The sequence below is a fragment of the Sturnira hondurensis genome, unplaced genomic scaffold (assembly GCF_014824575.4).
Source record: "Sturnira hondurensis isolate 20B ecotype Veracruz unplaced genomic scaffold, ASM1482457v3 Scaffold0008640, whole genome shotgun sequence".
NCBI classification, from domain to species: Eukaryota; Metazoa; Chordata; class Mammalia; order Chiroptera; family Phyllostomidae; genus Sturnira; species Sturnira hondurensis.
In genome coordinates, this window is record NW_028081271.1 from 22,530,514 (window position 1) to 22,554,982 (window position 24,469).

The 24,469-nt window shown below is 38.3% G+C and overlaps 1 protein-coding gene across 1 annotated transcript; it reads left to right on the forward strand.

Moving 5' to 3' along the window:
* On the forward strand, positions 1-24,077 carry POLB (DNA polymerase beta). The gene is made up of 14 exons (XM_037055471.1): positions 1-213; positions 537-594; positions 2,957-3,023; positions 6,456-6,530; positions 7,125-7,183; positions 9,219-9,268; positions 11,570-11,621; positions 13,211-13,265; positions 13,613-13,685; positions 16,435-16,505; positions 17,178-17,264; positions 22,145-22,209; positions 22,694-22,833; positions 23,829-24,077. Exons 1-14 carry the CDS (start codon positions 153-155, stop codon positions 23,921-23,923), a joined length of 1,008 nt encoding a protein of 335 aa, XP_036911366.1. The 5' UTR covers positions 1-152; the 3' UTR covers positions 23,924-24,077.
* The last annotated feature ends 392 nt before the right edge of the window (positions 24,078-24,469 follow it).

Here is a 24,469-nt window from a genome sequence, read left to right on the forward strand (position 1 = left end):
AGAGGCAGCCATTGTTCAGTGGGTCAAGCCGGCTGTTCAGCGGCTGGGCAGGTCCTACTTCTCCTCTCCAAGTCTCTGCCTCTCCTTAAAGCTCGGAGAGGAGGGCCGGTCCCTGGGTCTGTGCACTCTGAGGTTCTCGGGTGAAAGCCACCATGAGCAAACGGAAAGCGCCACAGGAGACCCTCAACGGGGGAATCACCGACATGCTCACAGGTTAGCACCGCACCGGGGCCGCTGGCTTACTTCTCCCCACCTCACACCCCCCATGGCCTTTACTCCCTTCTCTCCCGTCCCGACAGCCCAGTAGATGGGATCGCCTCTCGCAGTGAGTGATCTTTTTCCCGCCCCCGTGGCCAGTGGCTGATTGTCAGCATTGCTGGGGACTCTGTCACCGCTTCAGCTGCCTTTGATCTGGCCCGTGTAGGAGTGGGGCGTCACCGTCCTTTAAGAGGCTGTTTCGTACCCTTACGGGAAATTCAGTTCTTGTTTGCTTACTCGTGGTTCTTGTTCACCCGAGCCTCTTGTTCCCTTTTCAGAACTCGCAAACTTTGAGAAGAACGTGAACCAGGCGATCCACAAATACAATGCTTACAGGTGGGACGATGCAGCAATCTCTGGGAGCATGCGTTCTAGGATGTGTGGCAATTAAAAGGGCGGAGGGGCCAGTGGATCTTTGGACCATCTGTGAGAAGAGAGAGAGAAAATTAAAAAAGCAATAACAGGGCGTTGACTCTGTGGTGGAACCTTACAGAGTAAGGTTGCAATCTTTCTTGGAGACCATGGGCAGAGCTGTGCAGGATCAGTTCTGATCAATTCCCAATTCTGACTGAAAATAGGCTTATTTCCTCTCATCAAACATTAATTACTGACAATACAGTTTGCTTTTAAGCCATAGCAAAGGACAGTGGATGAGGTCTGTGCTGTGAAGTAGATGTGGTTCGAGGAATCACATTTTTTCATGTGGTTTATGTCATATCCCGTCACCTCTTTGGATCCCATCCTTGTTCATCTCACGAGGGCCTTACCCTAGACATTATTCCCACATCGACCTGCTTCTGATCTTTAGCTTCTAAACATGTCCAAATCCCTCAGCTCCTAAAAGCAAAACCAAAACAATCTTCCTAACTTCCCCATTTCTCCACTTTACAGTTAACCTTCTTGAATAATCTTTGTTCCTTGCCTGGACTTCCCAATTCTTTGTCATTTCTTATCTCATTGCAGTAAAATTTCTGTTCTACTGTTCCTCTGAAAATGCTCTCACCTACAACTCATCTTATTGGGCTCTCTGACATTCACTACTAGCTCATTCCATTCACGTCTTACCCCTGACTTCAGTGATGGCACACCTTCTGTTCTTTACCTCTTCTGTCCTACCCTTTATGTTGGTAGTTCCCAGAGGTCTGCCCTTCACTCTCTTCTCTCACTCTCATACTTTGCCTGGCAATCTTACTATTCTTGGTAGCTTTGGATACTGGTATATCAATGACTCCAAATCTCACGGGGCTTTTCTTCAGATTTTTAGGTCTCTATTCCCTTTATCTTTACCTTTTCAAAACTAAACTCAATTCTCTCCTTCCCTTCCCAACAAGCCAGTGTAATTAAAAAATGCTTACATTCTCTCCTTTACCTCTTATGACTTCCTTTGTAGAAATTGCACTGTCATTCATATATTTGATGATCCAGGAATCAGAGAGATATTCAAGCCTATAATTTGAGTCATAGCAGATTTCAAAGAGAAATTATTTAGTCTTGAACAAACCCATCAAGGATAAGTGAGGGGAAGAAGTCTAGAGATAGGACTGATAATGTGCCAAGGCATTGCAACATGAAGGGGGGGGTAGCATTTTCTAGTAGGTCAGAAATTCAGTTTGCTTAAGGTTATGGTCTGAGTGGGAAATAAGTCTGGAAATGCAGGTAACCCCCTGTATGCTCCTCTCTTTCCCGATACACATTTCTCTTGATTGTGGCCAAAATATTCTCTTGAAAACAGTTATGTTATTTTGTCATTCTTCCATAGCAAGTAATTAAATATTTCTTCTTTACCTCGATAGAGCCTAAAAGCATTGTGGCATGCAAAAAACCTTTCATAATCTAGTTCTCCCTTTTTAGGCTTTGTCCCATAGTGCCAATGATCTGAATCTACTTGCCTTTACTGAAACAGTTCTCTTCATAAACTGCCCTAAACCTACCTTTCCAGACTCATCATTAGTATTGTGCTAATAGATAAGTTGAAATCCTAGTCTAAAGGTTTATATGTGCTATATAGAATGAAAACCAAGACTGTAAAGACCATCCAATATTTATGTTTTAGACTTAGATCTATTTATCGTCATCAACATTAAACCACATTTAGCATAGAAATTATAGACCAGATACCATCAGTGTGTTCCCAGGGTGTACCCCATCTGTCACCAGATTACCGAGCTGGATATGTGTGGAGATGGGCAAGAAATACAGGTCACTTGCCTTATATGGAACTGAAATGGGAGCAATGAAAAAAAATTGTTATTAAGGACATAGAGGAATGCAGTTTTAAACCATGAATTTAAAAATAGCCATCCATTAGTCAATTGGGTATCTAGTAGTCTGAATACTACTAAGTGGAACATTTTTATAAAAGAATTATGAATAATTTCCAAAAACTAGCTATTAAAAAAGGCCCAGTGATATTTTCCACTTAATCCCAAAAGGAAATGCCACTATTTCCTGAATCTCCCTAGTTTTACATATACAGTTAAGATCATGTTATCAATGTGAGGATTTTCAAAATACCCTTCTAAAAGTTAGAGGGATGGGTGGTCTCTCAGCTCATCTGTGTATTTTTTAAGTTTTACACAGATGTGGAAAATCATCTTGGTGAAAGTTTAAGCTACATATTTGTTTGTGTGTTCCAGTTTAAGAAAAATTAAGACCTTGCTGGACTTTTAGTTTCTAATTTATTATTTTTTCCTTATAGAAAAGCAGCATCTGTGATAGCAAAGTACCCACACAAAATAAAGAGTGGAGCAGAAGCTAAGAAATTGGTGAGTTGAATGAGCAAGTTGATTTTGAAGAGTTCATAGATGTACAGATTTGGTGGGCTCCCATAAAACGAAATTTGCCTCTTTGAAGCTGCCTTGACCCACACAGGCAGATTTCACTGTTACTGATTTCTCAGAATAATATTTATTCTGTTTCAAGCAAACTTTTTAAAAATATATTTTATTGATTATGCCATTATAGTTGTCCCATTTCCTCCCTTTCATTCTCCCCACCCTGCAACCCACTCCCCCCCTTCCCCCCCTTTAGTTCATGTCCATGTGTCACAAGTTCTTTAGATTCTGTATTTCCCCTACTATTCTTGTCCTCCCCCCTGCCTATTTTCTGCCTACTGTCTATGCTACTTATTCTCTGTACCTTCTCCCCCCTTCTCCTCCTCCCACTCCCCTGTTGCTAACCCTCCATGTGATCTCCATTTCTGTGGCTCTGCTCCTGATCTAGCTGTCCGTTTAGTTTGCTTTTGTTTTAGGTGTGGTTGTTAATAATTGTGAGTTTAAGCAAACTTTTTCAAGCTCAGAGTGTTTTGATTGCGGGTGGGGTAGGTTTACAGACTTTTAAACGTAGGTAATTATAATTTTCTTTCTCTACTTTCTCCATATATGCATGTACTTACTCATTTTCAGCTTGAGTGCAGTCCTGAAGAAGAGTGTGCTGACAGAGTGGTACCAGCACCTCAGTCCCCAGCTAGCTTTTTTTGATCCAGGGTGTAGGGACTTAGGCGACTTAATTTTACCTATTAATGAGCGCATGATTAACCCCCTTTGTATAGGACGACATTTAGCCCTGTCCTCTGTAACTTCCGTAAAGCCCTGCACACTAGTGGTGTCGCAGTTTCTAGAAGGTCACATCTCTTGGTTGTTTGTAATAATATAGTTAAGAACATCCTGGGAAAGTTTACCTATTGATAATCACATTCTGCCTCATCTAATCCCACTAAAAGATTCTGAGTTCTTCACAATTAAAGACTATATCTAATTCATTTTTTCTTAAAGATGTCAAACTGACATGGCTTTTGATTAGTCCAGGTCCTGATAGTTTTCACCTTCTTCTGATGTTCCTTATCCATTTGTTTCATAAAAGTCTTCTAATATTTGATTGTCCTTAATTTTCTCATGAGAGCCTTCAGAGTATAAACTATAACTGTCCTTATATTTTCATCCTTCAGAGTGCTAACATTACCATAAATCTTGTATTTCTTAAGACTAAATGACGGATTATCTACGTTAGTCATGTCATCTTCATCCTGAATTTATTACTTCATACAAATCACGCTCTGGTATCAAGGTTTTAAATCCTTTGTGCCATAATAGTTCTCAACATCAGTAAATCCTTCTCAGATAGACTAGCCAAGCTAGTTAGAAATACATTAGATTTTCATTCTAAGTTTCTGTATTGGTAAACTGGCCCACTGTTAACCTCAGGAGCTGCTTCTCTCATTCTGTTCCCCTTTAATCATCACTGAATTTCCCTTTTTATGTTAATTGGATATAGCCTGATCATTTATTAGAGGCAGACTTCTGTCAAGCTCTGATGCACTTCATCCCAAATCTGAATTTGTGGTGTATCCTTAAAAAGAATATAGAAGTACCCCCAATTTTTTTTGGCATGAGATTGGACTTAATATGAAAATCTCATCTTTATTCCATTTCACTATTATTTTTAAACAGACCTTCTTCCTGGTGCATTTGAGTGCTTCTCAACAATTTCAGGAGTCTGAACTTCCCAGAATGAGTATTTTGCCTTGAATTCCTTAACGTTAGGTATAAAAAATAGCCTGGGCCTAAGTCGCTTTAGATCAGTGTGTATCTTCTGATGTACAAGATGAGAAACCTGAGCATTGTCCCTTTTCAAATCTGTTCTTACTAAGTATTTTTCATTTCTATTTGGTATTTGCTATTTTCAAAACTCAAATATGCATTCTATAGTCTTAGGACACTTATTAATTATTAAATAAATCAAGAATAAAAAAGAGCAAAAAAAGAAGAAAAAATACAGAAAGAAAGAAAAAACAGACAAAAAGGATATAGCAGGGTGAACTTAGGGCTGGGAGACAGTAGGAAGGGAATAGCTGTCACATGCATGTTAAACATTTAACTAAGCATGAATAAAGTTCAACTTCATGAGTAATCAGAGTTGCAAGTTAAAACAAGGTGCTATATAATGCCTGTGAAATTATCAAGTGTAATATGCAGTATGAATAAAGATGTGTGGAAAAAACACTCACTGCTGATCAAAATGGTGGTTGTTTGTAGCCTTTCTGAAGTACAGTGTGGCAGAATGTTGGCACAATGTCCCAGCAGTTCAACTTTGAGGAATTTATACTAAGGAAACCAGCAGAGATACATGTATACAAGGATCTGTTCGTTGGTTCTAGAGTTGTGAGTGCCTGTGTGTCAGGTGTTCATTCAGGTGCTAGGGATAAAGCTGAGATCCTGAAAAGACAGGATCTCTGCTCTCTTAGGACTTATGTTCTAGAGCACTGCTGTCCAAAATGGCAGTCATGAGCCACATTTGGCTGGTGAGCTCATGAAATGTGGTGAGTGTGACTAAGGGGTTGAATTTTTAATTTCAACTAATGCAAGGTTAAAGTTGTCCCTCGTGGCTGCTGCCTGCCATGTTGGACTAGTAAATTCTAGAGCAGTGGTTCCTAAAGTGCGGCGCCTAGGCCCGCAGCCTAGGAACTGCTGGAACTGCACCCTGTTGAGTTAGAAGTTCTAAGGTGGGACTTGGCAGGGTGTGTTTCAACATACCCTTCAGGTGATGCTGATGTATGCAAAAGCTTGAGAACCTCTGTTGTAGAGGAAGTTTATGACAGCATTGCTATAATAAAAACTGGAAACCATCTAAATGTTCACCTGCAGGGTATTTGTTTAGTAAATTACAGTACATTTAAACAGCGATATGTTTATGGAGCCATTAAAGATATCGTAGTTATATTTATTCATAAGGAAATCTGCTCACAATGTATTTTTAAGTTGAAAAAACATTTTACAGAGCATTATGTTTCTGTTTTTGTAAGAAAACTGAATATACATATATAGTAAATCTACCTATGTGTATAAACAAAAGCAGTCAATATATAGCAGATACTAAGTTACAAGGTTATTACAGTAGTTTAAATTTTCAGTGAAGAAATTAACAAGTTAAATATTTTTATACAACTCTATATTTTCTACTTTTTCTACAATAAAAGTTAGTTTTTTTAAAGTGAGGCATTTAGAATTGTCCTTGGTAAGGTTTCTCTCGTCAATCATTTAAGTATTTTACATTTTTACTAGGGCTCAGTTATCTTTATCCTTTGTGTAAAAACTGGTCATGTGGTGATTGTTTTGCATTTCTCATTTCGTACTTTATTTTTTAGTGATTTGGTAAACATTCTATTAGTATGACATGTGTATTTTTAATTTTTTATGTAGCCCGGAGTAGGAACAAAAATTGCTGAAAAGATTGATGAGTTTTTAGCAACTGGAAAATTGCGTAAACTGGAAAAGGTAAAATTTCAACTTACTGATTTGCATATTTGGTTTTGATGTCCATCTTTGTGGCAGCCTCACTCCGCGGAGCGCCGCCGCGGAGCTCTTCTCTGGTGAGGCTCTGGGGGAGAGGGAGGAGGGCTTTGTGTTCTCTTTCTTAAAAATTTGAACACCTATCAAATGTTCACTTCATTTATGTGGCATTTAAGAGATCATTAGCATATAGGATAGAATTATCTCCTTATTTTGAATACCATTAAGGAGGGAGATTTAAACTCTACTAAAAGGTGTTATCTTTGATAATTTCTGTGCTTAAATTCTCCCAAGCATTTTTAGGGTTTTATTTCATCCTGATGGTAATAATTATATCGGTTCTGATTTTTTATGTATAAACCTTTTAAGAGTATTGGATAAATTAGAGATGAGACATCTTCAGCTGCTCTGATATCACTTAAAACCATGTGTGTTGTATATGAGTACCTCTGTAGGAGATATCCAGGCACATGTAAGTGGTTCGTCAGGTCTCTCAGGAGACTGGGATATTTCCAGTAAGATCACTTGAGTCCTCAGAGCATTCCTAAATCATTGTTATGCTTTTTTTCCCCTTTAAAGATTCGGCAGGATGATACAAGTTCATCTATCAATTTCCTGACTCGAGTAACTGGCATTGGGTATGAACTATTTTTTAAGCAGACACAATAGTAGGGTTGGTTTATTATTTTTATGTCAGCCAAAGTAAAGTGCATGCTGTTTCCCTTTCCCTCTCATGCCTTTGCTCAGGCAGCTCATTCTCCCGTAGCTCACAGGTGTGAGGCTGGCTCTCTGGATGGTGCCTCTGCTGTGGAAGCCCCATCTGTCCAGGGCAGAAGGAGACCCTTTATGAAACCAACTTAATTCCCAGCCAGAAAGAATCTCTTCCTCCTCCAAACTCTGCTTGCTCTGTGTACTACTACTTCCTCCAGATTAAATCTCACTTGCCTCTCTGAGCATGATACTTAGCTTAAGCATTTAAGCCTTTTTTCCATGGCACCTAGCAGAGTACCTTGTGAGTTTGAAACTAGCCCTCAAACACTTTTTAGTGAGGGAATCTTTATCTTAAAATTTGAACTAGCATGAACAGAGGCTTCTTTGACACTAGACACAGTAAAGATGCACATTGAAATATTACGGCTATAATATTTTACTGAACTCTCATCTTCATGGAATGAGACATTTTTTAGATATATGGCAGTCCTTTAAATGGCAACATTTTTATGAAATGTTTAATCTAAAATAGATTAAATTTTTAAAGCTACTCTGCTGAAAATGAGTTTGACCCAAGGCCTTTATAAAAATGTTAGTTAAGAGTTGTTTTAAGGGCATCTGTTATATTAACCTCTTTTTCCAGGCAAAAAAACCGATTACTGAAAGTGAGATAAACGTGGCAGAATCAAAATTAGAACCTCTGTCTCCCGACTCCCTTTTCAGTTCTGTTTTTTTCTGTCACATTGCCTTCCTTACATGAATGTCAGTCTCTGTGCCACACGGTTTCTGTAAAAAGGCCCTTTGTCATTCCTGTTTCAGTTTAAATATCTCAGAGGCCTTTCTTTACCACCCCACCTAAAGTAGTACCTAGCCACTCTGNTTTTAAACCTACTCTGCTGAAAATGAGTTTGACCCAAGGCCTTTATAAAAATGTTAGTTAAGAGTTGTTTTAAGGGCATCTGTTATATTAACCTCTTTTTCCAGGCAAGAAAACCGATTACTGAAAGTGAGATAAACGTGGCAGAATCAAAATTAGAACCTCTGTCTCCCGACTCCCTTTTCAGTTCTGTTTTTTTCTGTCACATTGCCTTCCTTACATGAATGTCAGTCTCTGTGCCACACGGTTTCTGTAAAAAGGCCCTTTGTCATTCCTGTTTCAGTTTAAATATCTCAGAGGCCTTTCTTTACCACCCCACCTAAAGTAGTACCTAGCCACTCTGTCATACTATATTCTATTTTAATTCAACTATTGGATATTTTCATATTGTTTATATATGTATTTATTGTCTCTACCCACTGAAATGTGAATAGGTAAGACTAGGGTCCTTATTAGTTTGTTCCTGTTATATTTTTAGCACTTAGAAGTATATCTGACCTATAATAGCCTGCCAGTAATTCTCATGAATGAATGAACAGTTTTCAAGTGCCTATATGCCTTTTATGAATAAAGCACATGGGTATTACGACACCTAGTTGTTTACACATCTTTTTCATGTCCACCTTTGTGGTTGTATTCCTAAATTGAGGCTTTAAGAATTCTTCTCTTTGGATGAAATTGATCTCTACCAACTGACCATGCATCATTTTAGCAAGTCCTGTTCAGCTCAAGAAGAACTCCTGCCCTGGCTGGCGTGGCTCAGTGGATTGAGCACGGGCCTGCGAACCAGATGATCACGGTTCGATTCCCAGTCAGGGCGCATGCCTGGATTGCAGGCCGGTTCCCAGCAGGGGACTCACGAGAGGCAACCATACATTGATATTTCTCTCCTTCCCTTCCCCTCTAAAGATAAATAAATAAAATCTTTAAAAAAAAAAAAAAAAAAAAAAAAAAAAAAAAAAAAAAAAAAAAAAAAAAAAAAAAAGAAGAACTCCTTATGTTTGACAAGAGAAGGCATAATTGGTTATTTGTTGTAAGAATCCTGAATTTTCCTGAATTTGAGATAATACTTTTTTTCTTTGTAGTCCATCTGCTGCAAGGAAGTTTGTAGATGAAGGAATTAAAACATTAGAAGGTGAGTTTGTAATTCCAGGGTAAACATGTTTCCGATGGACTGTTAGATGCTCTGACGAGCCAGAACTTGAAAAACCATTTCTCAGTTAGTAAATACACATGATATTTTTGTTTTGACTCTACAGAAGAGAGTAAATAGAAAGAATAGTTTAGCTCTGACTCATGTGGCTCAGTTGGTTGGGTGTCCTCCTCAAAGTGAAAGGTCACTGGTTTGATTCCCAGTCAGGGCACATGCCACGGTTGTGGGCCTGGTCCTCGTTTGGGGCACGTGTGAGAGGCAACCAGTAAATGTTTCTCTCACACATCGATGTTCTCTTGCCCTCTTTCTGCCTCTTCTCCCCTCTCTCTAAAAATAAATAAATAAAATCTTTTAAAAAAATTCCAACATTCATCACTAATTTTTTTAAAAAAGGAGTAGCTTATCATCCCATCTTGAGCATGTTTAGGTTTGTAACTCAGAAGAAAAGAAGAGCAAGAAGTGGCTTTTTTTCCTCATTGATTTTTAAAGAGAGAGAGAGAGAAACATCAATTTATTGTCCCACTATTTATGCATTCATTTGGTGCTTCTTGTATGTGCGCTGACTGGGGATCAAACCCATAACCTTGACACATTGGGACTATGCTCCAACCAGCTGAGCTACCTGGCCAGAACAGCTTTTTGGTTTTAAGGCAATGATTTCATTTGCAGATTTTTAGATGAGTTATATTGCCTTTGTTTCTTCAATAAAATTTTAGACAATAAAGTCCTACATGTTCAGCTTAAAGCAAAGTTATGTATATTGAGAAAAATTTGGTAAGAGGCTTGTAATGCTTGTTGAATTTTTGCTTTCAAAGAAGTGATTAAAATAGAATTTAAGTAATTATGAAACATTTTTCTTAAGCTTAATAGAGCAATCTTGAAACATAACTTCTTTCTTTTTTAAAAAATATATTTTATTGATTATACCATTACAGTTGTTCTATTCCCCCGTCATTCCCCTCCACCCTGCATACCCCCTCCCCCACCATTCCCCCCCTTTAGTTTATGACCACGTGTCTCAAGTTCTTTTTTTTTTTTGAGATGTTAAGATGGTTTTATTTATTTATTTATTTTTAATTTTTTAAAATTTAATTCTTATTCAAGTACAGTTTTCTGTTTTATATTCCCTGCCCTGCCCCCCCAGTGCTCCCCACCTCCCTCCCATTTACTCTCCCCACCTTAATTATTGTCCATGTGTCCTTTATACTTATTATTTTAAGTCACTCCCCTTTTTCCCTATGATTCTCTCCCCTCTCCTCTCTGGACCCTGTCAGCCTGCTCCGTATTTGAGTTTCTTCATACATTTTGAGCACATATACTATATAAATAAATTCATTGTAGTACATTACTGTGGCATTTGGGATTTAATACGGGTGCATTCATTCAATTACTTATAAGCAACACCAGTGGCTCGGTGGACAGGTTTTAGGGACTGACCAGATTTGAATCTTGTCTCCGCCACTTAGAATGCGTGATTCTGGTGCTTCATTTCTGAGCCACAAAATGGTATTTTTTTATCTCATGATTTGATGAAATAAGGTCTTCAATATGTAAAGCACTTAACAAAATGCTTGGTACCTACTAAAATGCTTAAAAATAGTAATCAACTCTTAAGAGGCATGATTAATTAGTAATATTACTAAGAATTTGTGTGCATCACTTGGATAGACAATGAACTCTACAACTGCATCTCAGGGTTTGTGCTTTTCTGCTTGTGGCAGATCTATGGTTTATCTGACTCAAGTAGTGAATAAAGTCAAGAATTTGCTTCTCAAAGGTATTCAGTTGCATCCCTTGGGAGTGTGAAGGATCTACTGTAATGGTTTTTATATTATTTCACAATTTACAGATATGTAATGTAACTGGCAATATATCATATATTGTTTAAAACACTCAATATTTGTTTCATTTCAGTCATATACTTTATATTTTCTGTGTAAATGCATGTGTGAGAAACATTAAGTGCTCTCTGTATCATAAAGATGCCTATGTTCTCCAGTTTGCATTTCCAGAGAGAGCTCATGTGGCATGAGGCTGACTGCGGGAGCTGCTTCGGAGGCGTGCTTGCCTCGCTGCCCCTCTGACCAGGCTTCCGCCTGCACTCGTGCCCAATTAACGGAACGTCCGTCCGAGTGGGACTGAGTCACTTTTAGATTTAAGATATGATATGCTATGACTGTTTTTTAAATTAAGAAATAAAGATAACACCTCTCCTTTCAACAAGATTTTTAGCACGATAGTTCTTTATAAAAGGATCACTGAATTTAACTTTTTTTTAAACAGATCTCAGAAAAAATGAAGATAAATTGAACCATCATCAGCGAATTGGACTGAAGTAAGGTGGCAAATTTTATTTTTACACTGGAGATGTAAAGTAAAATTTTTTGTAGCATTCTTCCACACATCATAACAATTCTTCAAACTTGGCTAAAGGGCCATTTTTCTATTTAGAAATGCTAAGATTTGTTGCACACTCCAGTAGAGAATATGCCTATATTGACATGTTTTGTTTTAGCTTTCTAGTTTGTCTGCTTGTTTTAAGTGTTTCCCTCATCCTCTGGACTTGAGCGGGGAGCATGTTCTGAAAACATGTAGACCAAGTGCATCACGCAGTTGGTGTGTGTTTACCTCGTGCTTTCTTATACAGAGCACTGCATGAGGTCTAGTTGAAGGACATAGACAGGCTCAGGGTAGTTTTTGAGAAGTCTAGAGTCTACCCCTGAAGATACGACATGAACCTCACACTAAACTAAAAAAGAAGAAAAATACTGAACCCTTAAGTAACAGTAAAGGAATAACTAATAGGCGTGTTGGATATCAGCATTAGCTATTATTTTGTTTGCCAGATATAATCAGGAACTCCCTTTCTAATGATTTAAAATGCACAGTGTGTAAGCTGTGTACAGGCGTGGGCATGCATCTTTCCTCTAGTCTCCATGTAGTCTTGTTGGTGATTCAGCCCTAATAATCCGAACTTTCCTGGCGATACCTTACCATGATATTTTAAACTTAGACTGCCTTCCAAAACTCTGAGCAAGTAAGTGACCCAGGATAATATAGTTCTCACTTTCCTTGCATTTACATAGTAAGCAGATCTGAAGAACTTAGTTCTGAGAATTGGTTTTGACCAAGTCATTTCATGGATAATGTTTCACTTAGATAATGTTTTTATAGCAATCTTATTGAAGTATAATTCGGATACCATACAATTCACCCATTTAAAGTGCACAGTGCAGTGATGGTAGCATATTTCCAGAGTCGTACAGCCGTCACTACAATCAGTTCTAGAGGGCTTCTGTTATCTCAGAAAGCGCGCACACCTGGGGGCAGTCACTCTCCTTCCGCCCCACCCCTCCACCTCCTTCCTACTTGCCACCCCTCCCCCCACCCCAAACTCCTGGCAACCATTAATCTATTTTCTGGCTCTGTAGATTTGCCTATTCTGGACATTTCATATAAATAAAATTATGCAATATGTGGTCTTTTGTGACTGGCTTCTTCCAATTAGAATAATGTCTGGGTTCATTGATGTTGCAGGATCCTACCAGAATATTTTAAAATACAATAATTTTACATGATTTAAGGGCAATAAACTATAGCCTCTTGATTTGTCAGTAGGGAGCAGTCTAATTTGCAAATGTACTAATATGTATTTGTTTACTCTTGATATGTGAATGTGAAGTTTACTTGTAAGTAAGTTTAGATTGAGTATCCGGAATATAAGAAAGGATGACACTTAGGGATTTTGATCCAGGTTAAGGAATAAACCTTCTTCATTCCCAATTTTACTGTTGTCTTAATGAATTTTAACCTTGATTTTTGAATGATCTGATTGTATAAGGACTCTTGATATGGTAGGAAATGTAGTTTTTAAGAAGATTTTAAATGTCACAAAAATATTGTCTATCTATTTTGTCTTTATAGATATTTTGAGGAGTTTGAGAAAAGAATTCCTCGTGAAGAGATGTTACAAATGCAAGTAAGAGTGTGCTGAATTGTATTCTTTGATTAGAATTGCCAATGTCACCCTGGCTAGTGTGGCTCAGTAGACTGAGCGCTGATATGTGAACCAAAGGGTCACTGGTTTGATTCCCAGTCAGGGCACATGCCTGGATTGTGGGCTGGGCCCCCACTTGGGGGCTCATGAGAGGCAACCACACATTGATGTTTTACTCCCTCTCTGTCCTTTTCTTCCCCTTTGTCTAAAAATAAGTAAATAAAATCTTGGGGGGAAAACATGCAATCCTGACTGTTTTGAAGAAAAGAATTGACAGTGCCACTTGGTGAAAAGCCATTTTTAGAATACTGACTTAATTTTTCTTCTAGGATGTTGTACTAAATGAAGTTAAAAAAGTGGATTCTGAATACATTGCTACAGTCTGTGGCAGTTTCAGGAGAGGTAATATACTTAATCTCTAGTTATTCATGCCTTGATGTTAAAATTGTCTAAAGTACATAAAAACATGAATTAAAGAGATGTAATTTATGTTACTTAACAGATTTACCAAGATCCAGTTGTATTGGCTAAGTTTATTTATTTATAGATGGAAATATATATATAAAAAGTTAGAGAAAATTTATAGTGAATTTATTGCAGAATGATATTTCAGTGACTAATTTTAAATAAAATTATAAAATACTTATGAGTATGTTAAAATCCTAATAATTGTTGTCTAGCTAGATGCTAGTGAATCTGTGGGTAGTTTTTGTTTTACTTTTTGTATTTTCTAAGTTTTCTGTAATTAGTATAAAATAATATCTCAGAAGTATCAGTTCAAAACCAATTCTCACAACAACCAGGTTGTGTAGATCTCCATTTACTATGTGAATACCAGCAAAGCAAGAACTACATCATCTTAGGCCTTGTACTGCTTCAAAAATCTGGAAGGGTAATGTAAGTTTAAAAATATAAACTTTAGCAATTAGAATAGAAAAACTTTATTTAAAATTTTTTAAATAGATACCTGGTTGAATCTCTGGCCATCTCTGGAGTTCTGCTTGGAAGTAGGTGATGGGCTATGAGAAAGTCTCTAGGTAGCTGCTGGAAGAATGTAGGTTTGGGGAGAGAAAATGACTAAGTCTGTAATTGCTGACAAATAAAAAGAGCATTGGATTAGGGCCAAAATACCTGGGTTCTCAGGCTAAATTTATCACTGTATGATTTTAAGTAAGCCTGTCTCTCCACATCCTGTTTTCCGTATTTGCAGAATGAGAGGATTAGAGTTAACAAGTTGTGCCCTGGCTGGTGTGGCTCGGTGGGTGGAGCACTGGCCTGCAGAAGCAAAAGCTTGCCAGTTGGATACCGATCGGAGCGCATGCCTGGGCTGTAGGCCAGGTCCCCTGGTTGGGGGTGTGCAAGGGGCAGTCGATTGATGTTTTTCCCCCCTCTTTCTCCCTCCCTTACCCTCTCTCTGAAAAAACAAATATTAAAAAATAATAATAAAGTTAACAAATTGTTCTAGTCTATTCGCATATCAGAAACATCTAGTTTTTAAAAATGTACACATTGCTGTGCCCAGCTACAAACCTACTCTAAACAAGAGTCTCTGTGGGTGAGGCCTTGGAATCAGTATTTTCAAGACATAGACTTTGATGCACAGCAAGTCACGTGCTTGCTCTTTTGACTATGATGGCCATTCTGGATTTATACGTTTTTATTTTCTTTTTGCTTTTATTTGTTATTCAGTAGTTATATGGTTTTGTGCTTTAGTACAAAAAAGATACACACTAAGAAGTCTCTCTTCTACTGTATCCCTGTTTACCGTCTTCATTCCCTCCCACCACTGGCCCCCGAACAGGCACTGTCTTGTTCACTCTTCCAGCGTTGCTGCCTGTAAAGATAGCTAACGTGCACGCGTGTTCTCGGATTCCTTCTCTCTCTTTCACAACAGTAATGTAATGTATAAACAGGAGCGTACCTTTTTTCACTTAAAAATACATCCTGGAGATTTCCCACACTGGTACATAGAGAGGTTCTTATTTTTTTTATCTGCATAACATTTGATGGGGTGGATATTCCATATTTTATCTTTATCTAGTCCTCTGTTAATGGGCCCTGGGGTTGCTTCCTATTTATTTGCTTAAGTAGTTTGTTTTTGTTTTTTAAATGGATAAAGCATTACATGTTGGTGGTAGGTGGATGGTGGAAGACATTCATCTTTGAGGAGAAAGAAATGAGAAGAAAAGACAGTAAATTTTTTTATTGTTGAAATAGCTTTCACGAATGTTCCGGGATCAGCATGTATTCCATCCAGTCTTCTTTGTGTTTGTCCGTCTCTGGTTAAAGATTGCTGACGGGTGGGACGATGCTCCAGAGGCACTGCTGGCTCCTCAGGGGCCAGAAGTGTTTTTTGCAAATACTGTATTACAAAAATGAAGCGGAGAGGTAATAAACAGGGTTATTTTATGCCAACTGTGTGGCAGGCAGTGTCCTAGATGCCTTTACATATGTTCTTCTTTGGTTGCACAACAGCCTGTAAGGTGGTTTTTCATAGTTTGTAAATAAAGAAAGTGAGGTCTAAAGGAATAACCAGTCTTCATTTGCAATGCTGAAAAAAAATCTAAATGAAAGAAATCCTATAGTAAACGAAATGTTTAAACAACTGTATGTAACCTGGGTGAAGTTACTTGGTTCTAAAGTAGGGACCCAAATGAAAGTCTAAGTCATTATCATGTGCTATATTCCTATCCATGACACTATAGTTGTAAATTTCATCAATATTCATTAAATAAATTTGGTCGTAAGAATTGAAATGAGTTTTCTGATTAACCTTTATAGAGTTGAAGGTCATTGTTTAATTTGAAATTTTTAAATACATAGTATTCGTACATGTATTTTGAAGCTATTTTTAAATGTTATTTTTACTGTATTGAATACTTTTCATTTTTAATATGTTAAATTAACTGATTAAGTGCAATATCTAATGTCAGTTACTATTGTTATACTAGATTCTGCTGTTTTCATCAGTTTACTGAATAGTTGGACAGAAAATTGAAATCCTTTAACTAATTCTGAATGTGAAGCACAGTGAAATAGAAAGTTAAGCTATGAGAAGTAGGGTCCTTCTCTGCGTGTCTTTACCTCGGTTCTGTTTGTCTGATAGATACATTTGTATGAAGAACTCTGTATGTTATCTTTGTTGTCCTAGGTGCCGAGTCCAGTGGTGACATGGATGTTCTTCTGACCCACCCAAGTTTTACCTCTGAGTCAAATAAACAGGTGCCTTGGAACTTATAATCAATGTGACGAATCTTACATAGCAGTGAATACCATTTTCTAAATGACAGTTGGATATTTTCAGAATAAGTTTTTGTTTTAATCTTTTTGAAAAGTCAGTTGAAGTGTTTTGTACTGATTGAATTATGTAGGTTGTTAAACGGGATACATGTTTTTCTACGAGGAATTGGGAAGACAATCCAACATTTGAAAAAGATGAAATTTAGTAAAATATTTACAGAATGATTTATTGTCTGTCATAGACATTTTAGAAATAGCCAGTATGATATTTAGGTTTTCATTAAAAGAACATCTTTCTATTAAAAAATAGTGAATTAAAAAACTTTACCTTTATTAGAAAACCCAAGAAGGCAAAACATTTTTGATTTTGGAGTATATGCCTTTTAAAGATGAAGCAGCTAATTTTTGATGTAATGAAATAGATAAACACAAATAATGTTTGTTTAGGAGTATCATAATATTGGTGAACAATGATGGTATCTAAAAATAACTTTTATTTAATAAGATGAATTATCTGTTAGAAGAAAAAGTATTTACTCAGAACATAGGAAAATAGGCATTTCTCCACAGATAATCAGAAAACTCGTGTTAAAAATGTTTTCTTGCTGTAGCAGAGTAATTGCCTTTTTCTTATTCCCTAATGTGATTCTACAGCCAAAGTTGTTACATCGTGTTGTGGAGCAGTTACAAAAGATCTGTTTTATTACAGATACTCTGTCTAAAGGTGAAACAAAATTCATGGTAAGTACTCGTTTGAGTTAACACATTGAGGGAAAAATCACCTTAAAGACTGTTCAGTAATGGTTGTGTATGACCTCATTATAGCTTAATATTACATTCAGTAGATATCCTTGAGATCTTAGAGAAGAACTAGGAGAATGCAATCTCAGGATACTTTAGTAAAGAATTTTGTTTCAAATTCTCTACTTGTAATATCTGTGCCATCGGAATAGATCATTAGGCATAATCTGCTGTTTCAAAATACCCATAAGGACTTTGATATGTGTTTTTCCTAAAATAGCAAATGTTTTCATATTCTCTGACTCGGAATTCTTCAATAATTCTCCAATAAAATTCAAGATTATTAATCTATTACAATACCAAAGAAAGGAAAGGAGTCAAGGTGTGTGGTAGAACACACAGGGGAAGAGGCATGTGACATGGAGTGGCAGGTAGGGGAGTTTGTAGAGGGAAGCACGCCTGTGAGGTTTTTCAGAGTGGAACCCGTCGTGATGAACTGTCAAAATCCTGTCGTCTTCCTAGGGAATTAAAATGTAAAGATTCAAGACAAATGGCAAATGGATTAAAAACAGATTAATAAATGGCCCTGTGTAAAAACCGGCAGGAAGGCAAATAGAAATCTAGCACTAAGGTAATAAAGGCTTACTTTTATTCTACTGATTATTTGAACATGCATCATTTGCATCCCTTTGCTCTGTGCCCGCTTTTCCCTAGTTGTGTGACTGAAAGGACAGAGACTGTGCTTGTGGAGCGCAGACCTGCTAGAAGTAGCAGGTCTCGTGCATGAGTTTGGTAATAGTTTACCAACGTCGAAGACGACGGTTGGGACAGATGATCGAGGTGTGTCTGTCACTCAGAAAGGGGAATGGTGGTTGCCAGGGCCTGGGGGGTTACCGTGCAGCGAGCCCAGAATTTTGTTTGGGGAAGATGAGAAAGCTCTGGAAGTTGCGGACAGTGGTGATAGTTGCGTAGGAGTGTGAATGTACTTGATGCCATAGAATTGCATGCTTAAAAATGATTAAAAAGGTAAATTTTATGTTATATGTATTTAATCATATAAAAATATGTTATTAAATCCAGCCTGCTGATTTCAATGAGCTATGAAAGTGTATTACCTATGTTGCTCACACTTTATCAATGTTTTCAAAAGAACTTCAGGAAAGGTAAAAATAAAAATTCTAGTCAGTCTTTGGGAATTAAATATATGATCTCTTTTCCTGAGTCTCTATGTCCAAAAATATATATACACATAAGATTCTATTTAAAATAAGGTTTATATATGCTCCATGGACATCCTTTTAAAATTTAGAATGATTTTAATTCACTCAAAATGAATGTGTATAACTCTTACATTTAAAGTACACTCAGTAAGATAAAACCCTAAAAATAATATGAGCTAGACGAGTTGGATTTTTTTCCCCAGAGTAGGAGTGTCCTTGTGTGCGTGGGCGCATTCTGGGTGCCTCTGTGGTCCAACTTTCCTCCCCAGTAGTCATCTCTGAAAGGCGCTGGGACTCTATGGGGGAAGTGTACCTCCTGCTTTCAGTTAGCCTGGTGGGAGGTGTTTATGCAATACTGTAGCAGAAGCATTTTTCTTTACAGTCTGAACAGTGTTCTGCTGGTGCTCAGATAGCGATCTAGAGGAAAAACCAGCAGAGGCTGTAGTAATGCAGCTAGCAAGAATACAAGCTGGTGGGCTAGGTGTCCCCGAAAAGGAAAGGTGGGTAGCCAAGTGTATGTGAACTTAAAGGTTGGCCGAAAGTGGTGGAAGTGGGTTATTGTAGTTAACTGCTCCATCAGACCAGAGAAGACCTTTGCCTGGGAGTGCATGGGCAGCCAAATCCCGGTGACTGCTGCAGAGGGGGCCGGTTCAGACTTCATTGTTCATGAATGAACAAAATGGTGCGAATGAGCGTCAATAGGATGAGAAGGTATATTCAGTCAATTCAGCAAATCTGTATTAAACATCTACATTCCAGGCACTGTTTTAGGAGCTTGGCATATATCAGCAAATTTAACTAGAACTTACATTTGGGGAGTAAGGGAAGGGACCGAAAGATAAGAATGAATATAATAAATAGGTAAATTGTACAATGTGTTAGGTTAGGATAATAGGTGAGTGCTAGTTAAAAAAAAAAGAAGGGGAGAGAAAGGTGTGGGGAGATGGGCGTACAGGAGACAATATTCCGTAGGGTGGTCTGGGGCGGAGAGGCTGAGACTGGGGAGAAGACAGAGGAGAGGGATTTAGCCCAGCCGATACCTGGGGGAAGAGAGAGAGCAGTGGCCCTGAGTGCGTGAACTTTAGCGGAGATATCCAAAGTTAAGATCTCTAGATTTCCGAAAGGAAGTTGGCTGCAAAATGAATTCAATTTATAATGCTTAATAAACCCTTCTCATTCCAAGTCCACTTGATTTCAAAACTTCTTGTTGCTGTAACCACTGACTAAGTAGTATTAAAGATATGGCCATTTGTGTGCTTTTCAAGTTATTTTCAAAACATTAATTCCTTTAGTAGTAATTAAATCTTAGGGAAGCCAGGATTATTCCAGATCTTGTAAAATCATGGTCTTTAGATAATTAAGCTATTCTTCCTTAAATATAACATTTGAAAGGGAAAAAAAAAGAATTCTCTCTGCATTTAGATGCCTGTTTGCTTTATATGTGATGAGTACCATTCAGATTTTAGCATTTTGTTCAAGTTTGGCTCTGGATGCTTTCCTGTGAGATATCTGCTACAGTTAGGATTCAGGGGACACGCAGAAGGTACCTTGTGTGCCCTGAGGAAGTGGGAGGGGCTGTATTTCAGACACTCACATGAAGCTACGTAATTGAAATGACTAAACCAATCCAGTCAGTCTAGTAAAAAATTTGCAATAAAGAGGAGAAATTCTTTAACATTAGCACTTCAGAAAAGGTGCAGGAAATAAAATTAGCCTTGATGAAGAGAACAGTCTTTGGATGAAATCCTGTTACTGCTGTGACGAACAGTAAAGTCATTGCCTGTGGTATCTAAACATCCATCTCTGCAAGGTGATACCTCACGGGGATGCCAGATGGTGTCGCTTCTGACCCATTTGAAGGTTGAGTTAGTGCCTAAGAAGGCAGGTTTCCTATTTTGAAGATAAACAGGTTTCATTAATCTTGCAGCTATAGCAACAGCTGAAGAAAATACCCATTTTGGTTTTTAGATTTTATTTTTTCTATGCTGCTGGGTGGAAATGGATGGCTTTTAGTGACATTTGTACCAATTCAACTACTTTGTAGAACCAGAAGCCTGTCACTGCATATTTTTCTTAGAATATGGCATTTGAAATTTTTATTTTGAAATTTGTTGATGTCTTTAGTTCTTTTTACATATTTTTGGGTGGTTGACTAGTCCAGAATTTTTGCCCATTTTTCTGGAAAAGGAAAAGATAACAAAACAGACCTTGAAAATACCTATTTGAAAACTAGAAGTATAATGAAAACTCACTTGTAGAGAAAGAAGAAAATGATCCCCTGATTTTTTTAATTTATTGATTTTAGAGAGAGGGGGAAGAGAAACATCAGTTTGTTGTTGGACTTATTATTTATGCACTCACTGGTTGACTCTTGTATGTGCCCTGACTGGGGATCGAACTCACACCTTGGTGTGTCAGGGTGACTGTCTGACCAACTGAGCTACCTGGCCAGGGCCTCCCCTGATTTTCCTATCTTTTAAATTTTTATTATTTTTCGTCTTTCTGTCTTCTAATTTCTGGGAGGTTTCTACGGTTTCAAACTCTTCTACTTTTGCTGTCATGTTTTTTATGTTGATTTAAATCTTTTCTTTAAGTGTTCTTTTTCTGTAGTATTCTGCCCTTATTTCATGGATGGAATATCTCTTCTTATCTAGAAACATTACTTGTGGATTTTTGTTTTCTTTTTCCTGCATAATCATTTCTTCCAAGTTGCTTTTTCTGTTTTGGTCTCTATCTTTTGTGGTCAATACTTTCCTTGATCATCTCATTGTGTGTAATCACAGAAAGGCCAGTCCTCATACCCTGCCTGCTGTTTCATGTGGCTCTTTAGTTTTGAAGTATAATAGGGAGGTAGCGATAATATACAGTGTTTAGAAAAACTAAGTTAAAGGTGCTCTCAATTCGGCTTTTTTGGCTTCTGGCCAAGAGGAGGCTATGGTGCAACTTTCTTTGGTTGCCCAAGTCTGGGTTCATCTGACGCCAGCCACCTCCACTATACCACTGAAGTTAGACCCCAAGGAGATCAAAGTCATACCCCTGAGGTACACTGTGGGGAAGTTGGTGCCACATCTGCCCTGGCCCCCAAGATCGGCCCTTTGGGCCTGTCTCCAAAAGAAAGTTGGTGATGACATCACCAAAGCCACCGATGATTGGAAAGGTTTGAGGTTTACAGTGAAACTGACCATTCAGAATAGGCAGGCCCAGACTGAGGTGTGCCCTCTACCTCTGCCCTGATTATCTAAGCCCTCAAAGAACCACCAAGAAGCAGAAAGAAGCAAGAAACACATTAAGCATGATGGAAATACCACTTCTGATGAGATTGTTAGCATTGCCTGACAGATGCTGCACTGATCTTTAGCTGGAGAACTCTCTGGAACATTTAAAGAGCTCCGGGGCCTGCCCAGACTGGGTTGCAGTATCGGTGGCTGCCCCCACGACATTGTAGATGACATCAGCAGGGGGGTAGTGGTGCCCGGCTAGTGAACAACTACAAAGGAAAATATTTCAAAGACCTTATGAAAACCAAAAAAAAAAACTGCTTCAAATTTGAAAACTGTCTCCATTTAAAATGAATATAACCTAACACTTAATAATATTTAATTAAAATGAAGCCTTGAATTTAAAAACATCTTTAAACATTCTTTTAAATATCCATTTTAGGGTGTATGCCAGCTTCCCAGTAAGAATGATGGAAAGGAATATCCACACAGAAGAATTGATATCAGGTATTTTTGTTGCTGGCCTATTAACTTTTACCTTTTCTACAACCTGCCCCCCCCCACCCCGTATATCTTAGAATTCACATAAATGTCTAGAGTTCACTTTTATTCTGAAGTGCCATATATTCCAGCTATAGACTGTGTAGTCTGAAAATATACAAACAATAACTGTCTGCAGAATCTAATTTATTTTCTCTAGCTGTCCATCTCCCCATGATGCCTTGCACAGCTCCAGCGCGCTTTCCCGCCTGGGGCAAGTCGGCTGTAGCGAGTGGTGCTGCTGTTCATGTCCCCACGCCTCTTGCACAGCGTAGCGTACTAAAGCCAGTGCTGCAGGCTTAGGGTAGTTGGAATGGTCTGCCTAACAAGGTCGGGTTACTTGGCCACATACTTATTTTAGGTGCTATATACCATATTGATTTTAAGAGTCTTATTTTTGCTGAATTTAAAATGTGTAGTAGAAAACTTATGTACAGCTTTTTTTTTTTAGGTTGATACCCAAGGATCAGTATTACTGTGGTGTTCTGTATTTCACTGGGAGCGATATTTTCAATAAGAACATGAGAGCTCATGCCCTAGAAAAGGGCTTCACCATCAATGAGTACTCGATCCGTCCTTTAGGAGTCACAGGTGAGCATGTGTGTCCCTCAGACACAACCCCAGGCCTCTGGAGGGAGAGTTATTCTCAAAGACTCAGTATTTTGGTTTAGCAGCTTTGATTTCTTGAAAAAGCCTTTGAGTAACTCTCTGTGCCAGTTCATTGTAGTTTCTTCATATTGTCTGGCCCTCAGGCAATGCCAGGGGCTCCAACCAGGTGTGCGCCCAGGCCCGTAATGGCAACAGTTATCTCTAGCTCTATCAGAATGGATTAAATTCTTTCTACCTATGATGGTCAGTAAAAAAACGAAAGTATTGATCTAAGTGTTTGGTTTCTTTAAATGTGGCTTCAAGACTTCTGGTGAGCCCAGGTATCGTTACTTTGGGTGCCAGGCCAGATCTAGTAACTTCGGCCCATGCTTTTAAAGTTTAAAGAGAAAGAATTGCTTAATCTCTGCTTTGTGGGTCTTGTTAACATTTCACAATATACTGTGTGGTTTACTGTTTTCTCCTGGGAAAATGAAGATTTTGTTATTTTGTCCTAGAATTGTAAAATCTGGCTTTCATCCTTGGTAGACTAGGACAGTACTTCTCAGCTGTCAGTGTGTGCAGACCACGCACAGACCCCCTAAATGCAAGTCCCGAGTTGGGGGGTTTGCAGTGCAGTCCACGATTGTGCATTTCTAGTAAGCGTGCAGGGAACACCAGTATTGCTAGTCTAGGAGCCACATTCTGAGTTGCAAGGAACTAATGAAGTATTTTACATAATACACGATGACCACAGCAGAGATCCAGCAGAGGAGAAGCGTGAGCTAGGTCACCTCAAGGGCGGTAGTGGGAGCGCTCAGGTTCCTTTCGCAGTGCTGGCGTGCTGGCTGGCATGTGACACAAGCTCGTGTGTGTGTGGGGGGGCAGTCAGTATCTTTTTTCTCAGTGACTTGGTTATCATTTTTTCCCCCGAAAGTGTGTCCCACACAACCAGCAGTCCTGGATCTGGTTTGTAAGTTTCTTTTGTCTCTCACTTGTAGGAGTTGCTGGGGAACCCCTGCCAGTGGATAGTGAGAAAGATATTTTTGACTACATCCAGTGGAAATACCGAGAACCCAAGGACCGAAGTGAATGAGGCCCGCCCTTCCTCCCAGGCACAGCCCAACAGGAGTCTTAATTTATTTCTTACCCTTTGCTATGCGAGGGTCTTTGGTGTTTTTAAATGATTGTTTCTTCTTCGTGATTGAGCCTGCACCGTAGTCAATAAAACCTCTTATACTATTATCAGATGATCTTGTCCTGATTTTATTAGAAAATATGTTTAAATTTACATTTTTGATCTCACTTTACTAAGGGTTTACTAGAGAGAATTAAGAGATGAGATGGCAAATCTCTAACAGGAATTTTTATTTTCTCATCTTCTGCCCTTATAATATGAACCAACATACCTCCACTTCCTTCCCTTCTAATTAACTGATTACAAATTGGTCAGTTCGTTACACCCAGAGACTGTCTTCCTGGGGACAGTTCAGTATTTTTTGAAAACTAGGGACCTTCATAAATTTAATTTTCTTCTTGGGTTGGGCCATGTTTTGATTTTGTAATGTGCACTTAAAACTTAAAAGAACAGGTGTGAGGTTTAACTTTAAATCTGTAGAAACTGGTTGTGATCCACCAGAAG